General features: G+C 43.5%; 1 protein-coding gene across 1 annotated transcript in view; it reads right to left on the bottom strand.

Moving 5' to 3' along the window:
* Positions 1-283: 283 nt before the first annotated feature.
* B3GNT7 (UDP-GlcNAc:betaGal beta-1,3-N-acetylglucosaminyltransferase 7) overlaps positions 284-13411 on the bottom strand; it is a 57725-nt gene continuing 44597 nt past the window's right edge. The window contains exon 2 of the mRNA XM_069212860.1: positions 284-7441. Within this exon, the coding sequence (XP_069068961.1) occupies positions 6271-7441 (1171 nt within the window). The 3' untranslated portion in view covers positions 284-6270. The remainder of the gene's footprint in view (positions 7442-13411) is intronic.

Here is a 13411-nt window from a genome sequence, read left to right as displayed (position 1 = left end):
CTCTGCATTCTAAGATTAGTAGTGCTATTGATCTGATTATAAAATCAGTACTACACGTCCCAGAATGCAAAGCAACATTCTAGAAGAGATATGCTACTTAAGAAGGGAACTTGGGAATCTGGTCAGCTTTGTCAGTTGTGCACTCTTTCTTGACACGTGGAATTCTGAGGGCATCCTGTAACCACTTACCAAACTCCCTTTACTGCAACATACCACATACAATTTATAAATCCATCTATTTATATACAGCACACAGTTTTAACGTAAAACAGGAGGCACTCAGTGATTTTCAATAATTTTATTCAGAAACTAAAATATTTAGGATTCTACCACATGTATTTGTACATTTCCTCACTTTTGGCAGAGACAAGATTTATCTGGACCGGCCACAATATATATATAAATATACATATAAATGTATCGATTTATGTACAGTATTTACAGGTGTGTAGCAGATACTATAAATATATTGACAGCGACTGCGTTTGTATATGTTTATTTATATATAATCCCTGGGTTATGACGATGCCCCTTAGGCCCTGCCCTGGCGTGAAGGACATCAGACAAGGTCACCTCCCGATGCCTGTCCTTTATGGTTTGATTACGTACTGGTACCTTCAGTACTCCTGGGAACATCTCCCTCGGCCCATCCCTTACATCATGAGGTCGAGAAACGGGCAAGGTGCCTAGAAACCAGAAGGCACCTTTACATTGACGTGTGGTGCTCACACCATGATGGCGGGAGCACGCTACAACGCAAACCACAAGAATCCTGGCACTAATGTAGTAATTGCAACCAATCACGGTTAACATGAGTAAATACACCCATCTGTTCACCAGTGGGCAAGAGTAAAAAACTTCAGAGCTCACCACTGACTGACGAGGCCTCGTCATTGATTATTTGTAAAGAGCTATTGACCCGCCACCCACCCAACACTCACAGAAGAGGCACAATTCACCTGAAAATTCCAGTTGGCTGGTTGCAAATGGTTCCTACTGGTCCAGTTGCTGGCATGCGGGTTGCTGGCAATTCAATGACCTGCTATGAAATGAATTACAGTTGATTCTTGCAGTTGGTGCCATTGTCTATTATTTTGTTTCAGATGATATATTTTTGCAGTCTGCAGAATTTCTCTTTTTCCTGGTGGACACGAATAGCCTTGTGCCCCAAAAGACCTATGTACCAGAACAGCAACAATTAGAAACCATTTGCAAAGAGTCAACGGGAATATCCACCAGGGATATTTCAGAATTCACATCAAACTTATGCCTTTCACATGTGAGGATGTCGAACATTTTACAGTACATAGAAATTGGCACCTATAGAATAAATACCCCCCTTGTAGGTTTTGTTATTAGAGTTAAGTCGCTGCAAACTATGAAAGCTGCGAGCCGGGTTGCTTAAGATCACACTGAGATTCTGGAGCTGAGCTGGGACACTTTTAACGCCAGGCCATTTTCAGAATCCCTAGAAACAAATCTCGGGGCTCTCAAGGTCCAAGTGCCACTCAGTGCGACATCTGCTGGTTTGGTACAAAATAAATATTTGTATTGTGAGGCACTTTGAGGTTCTGTTGAAGTCTGTTGGGCTTGAAGGTGCATGTGTAAGGCTTTACAACCCCACACACCAAATTGCACATTGATCAGTGATCTGAAATCTAGCACTTTATGACATGACCGGTCTGTGGAGATTTTGTCTGTTTCCCATCATGCACTAGTGTTAAACTGGACGGACTGCACGTCCACTTCCTATCCAAGGAGCCATGTGATGACTAATCTTGTTTACAATCTCAGCAGAGAGTCCAAGAAACGTATGCCAAGTTGCCTCCCGGATTTCTCCCTGAAATATGAGTGCCTATGCCTCAACCTTCCCAGCCTCTCAGTGGCCTTCACCTATCACCGATTATCTCAGATCCCCTTAATTTCATCACACTTTTCACATAGTTGGGCAACTCTGGGCATTGGACAACTCTGTTTAGGAGAAACAGCCCCACCTACTGGCCATGGCATGAAATACAGTCAATTGTAGTCCCGGAAGTGGCCAAGAGCCTCATGGGTTGGAGGCTGCTGGTCGATTCATTAGAGTCTACATTATTAACTTAAAAAATAAAATATTACAGTTGGGGCTGTAGTGTTCAGCAGAGAGGTCACATTCTGCATGTGCAGGGAGCGCCAACACGAAAGTTTTACCCGAAGAGAGGGATTGACTGACGCCCATATCTTCATATCCACCACTCAGAATGAGTGTGGGCTTCCCAAGAGAGATCTCTGTTTCTGCCCCTGTATTCATGACCCCTGTGAGCAGGGGATAGCAAGGGCTGGCCAGATGTAGCTGTTCGCAGATTCCCATCCCCTCACATATATATGTCATAATAAATAACATTTCACAGTAACTTAGAACAAAAAACATATTACATACCAGCAAATGCTAAATACATTTAAAAAAAAGAACATTCAACAGAAGAAGTATTGGTCCTTGTTTTTGTTTTAAAAGTCACACAAGAATTATTTTAATCACATTTAGCTAAACGACTTTTGGGGCCCAACCATTTGCGAACAGGCCCAGAGTCCAGACTTCATTTCCGGTTCCCATTTCTCCTGGTGAATGAACAGAAGAGGTGCCCACTCTAAACAACAGGGGGCGCGCTGGGCCATGTTTTTGTAAGAGGCTCACCCACTGCCTGTGCATCCTCTCATGCAGAAGAATCTATTACGTCATCGCACGATCTTATTAAGTATGGCATGTGCATAACTGTTTTTAGCCCACTTTATTGGGCTTTGAAGACAGTAAACAGAGAGTAGAGACCACGCACACACACGCATCTCAGGTACCCATGCAACACACGTGCAGTTGTCCTGCATTGCACACAAGCTTCACAAATTCCACTTTACAAGCAGCACAGGAAAGGTATACAATATTGACCAATCAGGTGTCACTCTCTACCCTTCTTCCGACCTCCAGTAGAATGGAGGATTTTGGGAAGGCAAGGTCCTTCCCTATTCGTTATGGGATACAGGTTGATGATGTCGGTAAAAACACGGATGCTTACCCAGCTGAAATGCTTTCAAGTTTCTGTGTGTTTTTCATGCGTTAATGGGTTTGTAGTTTCACCCATCTTTCTCTATTGAAATGTAAGGTCTTGCAGGTGATAAAGGCTTTTCACGTTCAGAAAAGAAGTCTTGTTGCATATATTAAAATCCCCAAACTAGATGCCAACGCTAGTGAGATATAAAATAACACCTGTGAAAAATATACAAGAAAAATAAAACGCCACAATATTTTTAAATCTCAGCTTCATAATAGTTGATTATTACATGTAAACCTTAATTTTAAAATGGTAAAAAGAAAAAAAATCGTCATGAGGCATCTCTCCCTCAAGCTCCATTCAAAAAGTGTACCTGTTGATTTTTACAGTTTTAGCTATTAACCTAAATTTAGTTCCATTTATATTTGTTGTGGATTTAAACTGAAAACTGGAAAGTTTAAAAATGTCTGAATAAGGTTCTGTGCTGTGTAGGAATGTGCTGGTGCAGTTTGGTCAGACCCTTTCCGCGAGGTGCGCAACCCTGAAGGTGTCACATCTATGGAAGCTTTATGCAAAATGTATACTTGCCTCACACCTGTGTGGCCACAGAATAATATTAAAGACTTTCAGTATTGTTTCCTGATACTTAATTTTAATTTGCCTTTGCTTGTTCCATATCTGGCGCCCAATTCAGGGCAGCCATCTTTAATGGAACCATAGAAAACGCAAAAGCTACATCCCTGGATTAGCCAATCAGAGATCAGGGCTACCTGTCTTCATCTTGTGGTAAAGCTAGCCCACCAAACCAAACTGCTCTACCTTGTGCAGGAAGATGTGCTTCTGAGAGGGATTCCCATCAAATAAATGGCACTACAATGTGTTAAGGCCCTCTAGATCAGTGGTTCCCAACCGTTTGACTTCTGTGGACCCCCACTTTATCAGTACTGAAACCCAGGGACCCCCACTGAATCATTATTGGAATCCAGGGACCCTCAACTGAGTCATTACTGAAAGTTGGGGACCTAATCTGTTAATATTATTGATTTTTCTAAGTAGTCACGGACCCCCTGAGGAGGCTTTGTGGACCCCAGGGGTCCCTGGACCACAGGTTGGGAACTACTGCTTTAGATAATAGCATAGTCAAAGAGAAGTGACAGTCTTTTTGAGTGCTACAGATATTTCAGTATTAAAAGCATCAAAGCGTTTGGTGAACTATCTCATTTACGTAAATGGTACGTCAAAGAGTTTGATGAACATCTCATTTACGTAAATGGTACGTCAAAGAGTTTGATGAACATGTCATTTACGTAAATGGTACGTCAAAGAGTTTTGTGAGCAATCTAATTTATGTAAATGATCACCCATTGAACTTTCAAAAAGGAAACAGCTTCCTTGAGGGATAGGAGCTGGGGGCAGATGTATCATGGGCCAGGAGGCATCGTCCCACCACAAATGCATACAGCACTTGTACAAAGATCTCATTGGCTGCTCAACTGAATGGTTACTGGTCGATGGGGTAGTCAGTAACATTTCATTGTTAAGAAGCTGTTTCAATGGTTGCAAAGCACAAGATATGTTTCCATCTGAATTGCAAGTACTTGCAATGCGTTGATTGCGTGTCGCTATTAACGATGCCACATGTTAGACTGAATTGTGTGCAGCCTTTGCGCACAAAGTATATTGCATAGTGGTAATATTGCACATACAACATCCACCTACCGCGTGTTGACTCCACTCGAAGGTAAGTGTGGGAGGGAGTAAGAACTTTAACACATGACATTGTCACATCTTGTCATGTCTTGCAGACTGAACACTGTTGTGCTGCTAGGGACGATGCACACGTTTGCTGGCACACAAAGGTCTGGAGCACACACACACACAAACACACTCTTTCACCTCTGGTGACCAAACCAGCCATGCCATGGAAAAAAGCAAAAGGAAAAGCTGAGAAAGGAAGGAAAAGAGAGGTCAGAGGTCATTTCCTCCAATGTGTGTGTTCTGTCATTCTTGGCTTGCTGCTTTCAGCACTTGGCAATGGCCCTCCCTTTCCAGACCCTGTTGTTCGTGTTAACATGTGCCTCTTACAGGGAGAAGAGCAGCCAAAACAAGGGGAAAGTGCATAATGATCTGGAACACAGATTTGCAGCAATTTGGTCCTCCCACAAATCCCACAAACTATGGGATCCATTGAGCAGGATTTGAGGGGGGTTTGAAGATGTGGGATGGAAAGTCCTGGTCCGTACACAGGAAAGGATTAAATTCTGGTCTTGTGTCACATTCCGCCAAAATTTGAGTGACCATCTTTCTCTCTAAGGAAAATGTAATCGCTCATTTGCAATACATTGACTTTGCCAGGTTGTGGACTGCAATAGCAGTTCTAGTAGGGGGGCCCTTTCTCAGCCACCACTAGGGTAACCCCTATGTCACCCAGGTCCTTCATATCTGCCCGGTGCAAGGCAGCAGAGTCCTTTCACATCTCGGTTAGGTCAAATACAAGTTCAATTAACATCTAGAGCGCTTCAGTACCTAGCTTTCAAGATAAAACAAACAAGCGCTATCTTAACCACACCAGCCGGCAATCACCCGTGTATATACAATTCAACAGAGTTCGGTGGCAATCCGTGGGCACACCAGTCCATGTAAACAAGCCGCGTCATAAAAAAGTAGGTCTTCAGTGCCGGCTGGTGTGTTTTAGACCCTCACCTTCTATTGTTTTTTCCCTTAAATAAATTAAATACATGTAAAATAAAGCAAATCTTTTTACAAAAATAATTATTTTTTTTAAAAAGAAGCAAAAATTCGATTTTGTTTTGCTTAAAAGTGACAGATGTGCTGATAGCCACAGTCAAATTGGTAATTAATTTGAAGTTAAAGCTATTTCCACCTCTTATTTATAAAAAAAAAAGAGAAAAAAAAAAGTTGGCCCCCAAACCAGTCCGGGAACCATACTGCAGTACAAAAAATATTTTCGAAATCTCCAATTCATCAGTCATCTGTCTGTATTTTGGAAGCTGAGTTACTTCAGTAAACTTCACTTTTCACTGAGGTGAATTTTTTCCATTTTTCCATCTGTGCTGTATGCTGATCAGACTTTTTGTTGGCAATCACTGTATACTAGCCTGGAATCAACAACAATTAAGGGAAATTAGGGATTTAAGTGAAGTATCCGGGAACAAAATCCTTAGTTGATATCAGCAAAATCTCTGAAAACACATGGACAGTACAGTCTTCCTCCACTGAGCAGCTACTGAATTGAGAGCTTCCTAGAACAGGTTAAGTTACTATGAGCCAAATCCCACATTTCCAGAAGCTCATCTGGGAGAAGTTTATGAACCACCATCATGGCCCGGAAGAAACACGGTTCCTTGTTCATCTTGCTGTTCTTGTTTCGTACGATGCCAAATGTCTTAAAGCCATCATGGAAAATGGGATTCACCTTTAGAACCTCAAGGCACATCCCCAAAAACACATCATCAATCGGGTAAAGCTCAAGGCCCTCGGAAGCCTTATATAACCGTTTGGCCAAGGGCCCGTCCATCAAAAACCCGCCACCGCCTGCATACGGCGGATATAGGTTATTCTTGTAGAGGGCACTAGGGATGTAGTATTTGTTGTCCTTATTCCGAATGGGCCGGGCTTTATAGAGGACGTCACCAACAAAGAGGTCCCGGACCAAATTGCCATCCAAGTATTCCATGACGTTGGTGGGGCTGACATATACATCGTCATCTCCCTTGAAGATGTAGCGTACATCTTGGCAATAAATGGAGAGCCACTTCAGAAAGTGGACTTCCTTCAAGGTCAAGTTGAAGAAGGTGTCAAGGAAATCCCACTGAAGGATATCTCCGTAGATTAAATTTTCATAATGTAGGAGCTTTTGGTAATTGGCTTGCTCCTCCTCTTTTGAGGCCTTGCCCAAAAGGAAGAGCGTCCTCACTGTTTTCCCATTTATAACCCCATTCTTTCCCCAGGTCTTCCGGATGGCTTCCCTGCGGTCATGCTGCGTGATGATGGACTTCACCACAATCAGCAGATCGATTTTCCCGCTGCATTTCTCTGGATGGTTAATAATTATCGGGAAATACCTGCAGTGCCGATAAAGGATAAATTGCTGGAAATTCGGCTCTAGCGTTTTGAACCAGTCCAACTTTGTGAGGTTGGAGTTGGCAGTGCAGTTGTTTGTTGTCACATCCCAAGCCAGGACTTGCCGCTCTGTCACTGGTGCCAATGCAGTGCCTGTTGTATCCGTGTTGGGCTCCCAGAAGCTGTCCGCTGGTATGTTCCTCTTCTGGGCTTCCACGGCATCTTCGGGGAAGGTGGTCTTCTGTTCACTGGGCGAGGAACCCATCTGCAGGACTGTAATGGTAACCACCAGTACCAAGGAGGCAGCCACGGCCCTGTACATGGTCTTCTTCCTGTGAGTAAAGAAAGAAAATTTGGTGAGATTCCAAATATCCTAATGTTTGCGTGCCTTCAAGGAATCTGTAGCAGAGGCCAGTGACAGGAAAGAGCATAGCGTTATCCATTGTAAGATGGTTTTAAAAAGGATGGCCCAAAAAGTGATATAATCAAGCACAAACAGGTCTGCAATCCTGGAGTTTGACCTGAATGTTAGACTCTGACCTGTGACCAACCTTATCTGACTTTTGGTTACATTTGTTCACTTACCAGGGGTCTGACATTTCCGACTGCAGCCCAACACCCATACCGGTCTTTGTCGTAGGACTCTGGCTTAGTATGTGCTGCATATACTCTTTGTTATTACTCCTACCGCTCTGTGTATATAGTATGTCACCCAGGCCAACATCATATACGTTACAGTTGTCTAAAGTGGTCCTTTGGTGGCAAATCCAATTTAGAGTTTCTTGATATCTGCAGAATATACTTCACCTTCACTGCATCTCAAAGGGGCGAATTAACACAGTCAGTGGTTTGCTGGAAAATAGACTGTGGGTCATCATGGAGCAATCTTGGTGACCCCTGATCTAGAGTGTGGGGTTCAGCTCTGAATAGGGTACAATAGCGCAAATGTTTCAAATCGTACACACGATACCTGTAGCCGCTGTCCATGGACCAACATCTTATTCATGATTTTATGATGTAATAAGGCCCTTGTCGGGGGAGCCACCCGACAAGGGAGTCTGACAATAGCCTTGAGTCACAGCCAATCCATACAGCACATTGGTGATTCCCTTACGCCCAATCAATCAATGCAGTTTGTCCTTGAGATGCCCTATACCTCGGATGCTTGTGGTCTCATTGGCTTAATGGGCTGACACTCTTGTGAAAAGGGGAGTGCCGTCTTTAGAAACCAGGGACATATCTGAACTTCCCTTGTTTTCCCATCATACGTGCCTAGCCAGTGCTGGTCTCATGACCCATGCATGTTCAATAGATCAGAACTGCTGCTTGACTGTGAATTATCTTTCACGAGTGGAGAACTTTGTTTCGTGAATATATAAATGACAAATTATTCTGATTTTGAGTTTGGATCTTGGACAACTCAAAATATAACATGCAATTGGAAAAAATTGGTTCAGAGGTTAGCATTTAAACTGAAGAAAGATTTAATTAACATAGATTACTTCTTTATAGCTGGGATTACCTCATTAGCAAATTTTTATTTATTTCTGTAAATTTTCGATTGATTTTGGTTATCCCAGCCACCAACATATTTGTTGTATGTTAGATATAAACATATTTACCACTAAATTTGTATATTAGCTATATTTTACTAACTTACGGAGGATTGTTTCAATTTTCTATTTAATGCAGAAGTTATTCTTTTATTTATTTGCTTGTTTATGTCCTTAGGTCTTGTTTTCAAGGATGCATTTTGCCTTGAATCCTTGTCACATCTGCCAGGCGGCCACCTGACCAGGGAGTTCACATCTGTGGCTGATCAGCTATGGCAGTGACTCCCAACCTGTGGTCCGGGGACTGTTGGGGTGCACAAAGCCTCCTCAGGGGGTCCGCGACTGCTTAGAAAATTAAATAATATTAACAGCTTAGGTCCCCGGCTTTCAGTAATGACTCAGTGGTGGGGTCCCCGGTTTCCAATAGTAACTCTGTGGGGGTCCCCAGGTTCCAGTAATGATAAAATGGGGGTCCACAGAGGTCAAAAGGTTGGGAACCACTGAGCTATGGTAAATAATTCATCTGTCCATGCTTCTAACGTCATAGGTTAGAAGTACTTTCATGGTGAAGTGATGACTTTTATGGGCAATATAGTCATTAACGCTGCATACACATACAATTATCACTAAAGGCCATACGTACGAAGACTTTTTCCCATAGACACAGAATGGGTAAAAACCTTTGCTACATCTGGCCCTAAATAACTGGTGGCATATATATTTATACATCTTGCAGCTAGGTGTAGCTGTAATCAGGACTGCTCAGTCATTGTTAGTATGTTGCTAGTGTTATATTTTACATGTTAAATGCAGTTCGTACTGCTTAACCCATGCAGACATGCAGAGAAGAGCTGAAGCCACACCTATTTAAAGAACTCGACATCACAGTGCAGTAACAGTCCACATCCAACTGCGAACCTCAGCCACCCCTCAAGTCACTTGTATAGTTGCCTTTGACTGTGCTGCAATTTGCTGCTTTTCAGCTAGGTCCACATTCAGGAGTGTAACAAAGGCCCCTGCAGTGCAGGACTGAGGCCACCCAACCCTCCAAGGGGCCCCCACTGAGCCCAAGGCCAATGAATATCTGTGAGATCTGAGATACTTACAGGAAGGAAAGCCAGCACTTGTGTGGCCGGCGGTGGCCTACATACCATGCTGGTGCTAGCTCAAGAGGGCTTTCCTTCATATGCCCGGGGTCAATGACCCATGCAAATGAGGGAACCCCTTTACCTCTGCGGTGTATTATGGATGTGGGAGCTGAGGCAAGGAGGCTGTCAGAGGGTGCACTGACTGTGTCTGCAGGGAGATCGCTGTCCCACCTTAAAGTGCAGGTCCAGTGCGCCATCTGTCGTTCACCAATGTGCTGCCCCCAGGACAGAGCAAACTCGCATCACCCCTTGGGGAGCACATCTTGAGTAATAGGGTGCACTGTCCCTGTGTGCATCTGTGCACACATTTGAAGGTTCACCGTGGTGCAAACAAGAACAGGGCATCTATTTGTAATAGGTTTCTCAGCATCTTAACAGCGTCCTGAAATCGTTGTATAAGGTTCAATTATTAGAACAACACTTGTCATCATCAAGCGACCATCGCAATAACTGTGTCTTACCTGGCGATGCAGGCAGTTCTGTTTTTCCTTTCACAAGAGGGACATGCAGAATTGTACATACAAATTTAAACCACACACCCAGGCTAATGACACATTTGGCTTTGTAATGTCAGAATGATACTAAATAAATATGCTGAAGGACATTCCAAGAAGAACTGTTGTTTACTTGTCACACTTACAAATTCAACTTGTCAATTGGTGATTTTGTATTCTGAACTCAATTTAAAGGTCTCTGCAAGGGCTAGGCTGTTCCCTTATTACATGCCATGTCCATATTCTTCTAATACTGTATATAGCATTGTTTCAGCTAATTACTCAGTCACCGGCAGATCAAGAGGAATGCCTGCTGGGAATATTGGGCCAAATTTACAAGTCCCTAGTACCTCCTTGTGCCACATAAGCGCTTTCTTTTGCTTTTACGCTAATGTGGCGCTAGGTAGGCATTTCTGAAGTGGCATATTTACAAAGTAGCGCAATGCAAGCATTGTGACACTTTGTAACCCCTTGAGCCACATTATTACTGTGCTAGGCATAATGAATGCAAGGGGGGCCTTCTGGCACAGGGAGGCCACAAGAAATGGCGCTGTGAAATCTACAAGATTATTTTCTGTCATTTCTAATGGCGCTAATCCAGGAAGGCACCACAATAGCATCATAAATTATGATGCTAGTGTGCTAACGTGTACCATGGTGCGCTGTATTGTAAATATAGCACTACCATAGTGGCATAAGGGGGACTAAGGGTGGCGCAAGAAAAGTGGCAGATCAGGACTGATGCACCACTTTCCGGTAGATCTGTCCCATAGTCTGAAATTCGCAACTGCTACATTTACAACTTTTTAGTAATTCTCACAAAACCCCATGAATACTCCTGGATCTCTGCCCAATTGTAAACCATACTTATTCAAATCTATAAGTATTTGTGTATTCAGAAACACAACAGCTGCACAATTCAAAAAGTGCAAATATATAACAAAAGAGTGCATTTGCTCTTACTTTTCCCTTTTTCTCTCAACCTGTTTTCCATCCTGAAGAGCAGGACACTCCTTGGTGAATAATCCAGCAACTTTGCAGGCATTAACCAACTTTTACTGGTGGACCCACCCAGGATTTACCAGAAGTCCGCCCAAGCAACTAGACTTGCCCACATGTAAATTTGACAGAATTTGAGTTTGAGCAAATCCTACGCATGAGGGTACAAATGCACCATCCCCGATTATGGGCATCAAGGAAATTATGCAATTTGCCCTACAAGAAATTTGGTGCACAAAAAAAAGAAGGCGGTAACAAAACTGCCCCAAGGAGGGATAAACGTAAAGCATTTACCAATAATAACAAAGGATTTTTGAAAGGCAAGCCTATGAGCGATTGATAGTAATGGGTGTGCGGCGGGCGTGGTTAAAAGCTCACAGATAGATTACAACAGGCCAGGGCGCTTGAGCGCTCGCCCTAAAAATCGTGGCCCTTTGCCAGTGGATGGTCAGGCACGACTATCCTCCAGTGCTTTGACCGGGGCGTAGGTGCAGGGTGGGGGGTGTTTGGGGTGTTAAACCCCGCACCCCAATAAATATATTTTCTAGTAAATAGTTGGGTACAGGGACTATCAATTGGGTATGGTGAAGTGTCTGTCAGATTTCACCAGGAATCTTTACATACACACGGACAAAAATGCACACACTCTCTCCCTCTCTCTGTTTTAAAAGTCTTCAAAAAAGCTGGTAAGCTACAAAATACCGTGTTTTCCCTCATTTCGCACACCTACCAATCTGCCTTTCTCTCCCTTTCCACTGCCCCTAAGCCCGTCTCATGCGCTCTGCCTATGTATGATGTATTTTTACATTATATGTCTGCAAGATTGTTGGGAGATCTGAAGCTCACACCTCCTCCCACCCCCCCCCCCAATCCGACAGACCAAGCTACACCCCTGGTGACCACCATCATCCCCCCAAAACTACCCTCGCCACAGACTCCTCCGTCCTCCCCCACTGATTCAAATGACTGAATATCATTTCCACAAACAGCTATGATTCTGAGATCGTAACTTACCTTTCCGCCACTTGCTCTGGTATGTCTACCTCCAGTTCATTTTAGTTCTAAAAATGCTACACAACTAGTGTAACTTTATTGCGGAGCCAAAAGGGGCAAACATCTATTGCAGGGCAAGTGGGTGTTTGTAACCCATTTGTAACTCATTTTATTCTTGCAGTTGTTTGATGTTATCAACCCAGTGAGATGCACTATTCTGTCAGTGTGGCAACTACTGTACGTCACACAGGCAAGATCAAACAGGGCAAAGGTGCGACTGTCTTTAACAACAAATACCTCTCAATGTCCTTCCTATGTACCTCTTGCAAGCACACTTTAGCGCTGTTGCTCTGGCTGCCAGAGTCTGCAAGGACCCTTCTGGTGTGAGCCTGTATCCCAAAGACCCCTCAGTTGGCTCTCTGAATTCACAAGGCACTGCTCCTGGGTGTCTGTGCCCCCACGCTGCCCACCTGCCCCTCAGCTCAATTCCCTTATGGTGTTCAGGCAATGCAAGAGCTCATATTGCATTGTTCAGGTTATGGCTGTAACACAAATTGGCAACCCCATCTATCTATGGTCAGATGACTGCACTTGTCCCAAATCCAACACCTTTGGCGGGAAAGCAGGTTGCATGCCAGCAGCTGGTATTGTTCCTTACTCGCGGCATGGTACCCAATGGGCCCCGATTGTGCCACTGTGCTAATGGGAAGCTCCACTGAAACCTTTCTCACAATAGAGGTGTGAAGGGAATGATTTATTTCACCCATGCTGAAGGCCACGCTGGAAGGTGGCATGTGAAGCCTGGATACCCTGGGACAAAAGCTGGGCAAGGTATGCCAGGATACAGCAGGGAGCGCCATGACCGGCTTGGTGGTGAGAGAGCGTAGCTTACATAATCCATATTAACATGAAACGTATATATATATATTAATGTGTAATGATGCCGCCTAGAAACTATAATAATAGCGATTTTGCTTAAACGTGCACCTGAATTGTGACCACGATGAGTGGCCACCAATGTATACGCAAACTAATAATGATGAATAAAATGTTTATGTTATGTTCAATTAAGCTTATATTAACCTTTTTGCATTACTGAATCTGTATTGAAAATC

This window comes from Pleurodeles waltl, chromosome 11 (assembly GCF_031143425.1).
Source record: "Pleurodeles waltl isolate 20211129_DDA chromosome 11, aPleWal1.hap1.20221129, whole genome shotgun sequence".
In the NCBI taxonomy this organism is placed as follows: Eukaryota; Metazoa; Chordata; class Amphibia; order Caudata; family Salamandridae; genus Pleurodeles; species Pleurodeles waltl.
Note: the sequence above shows the minus strand (reverse complement) of the source record. Positions and strands in the feature narration are given on the sequence as shown.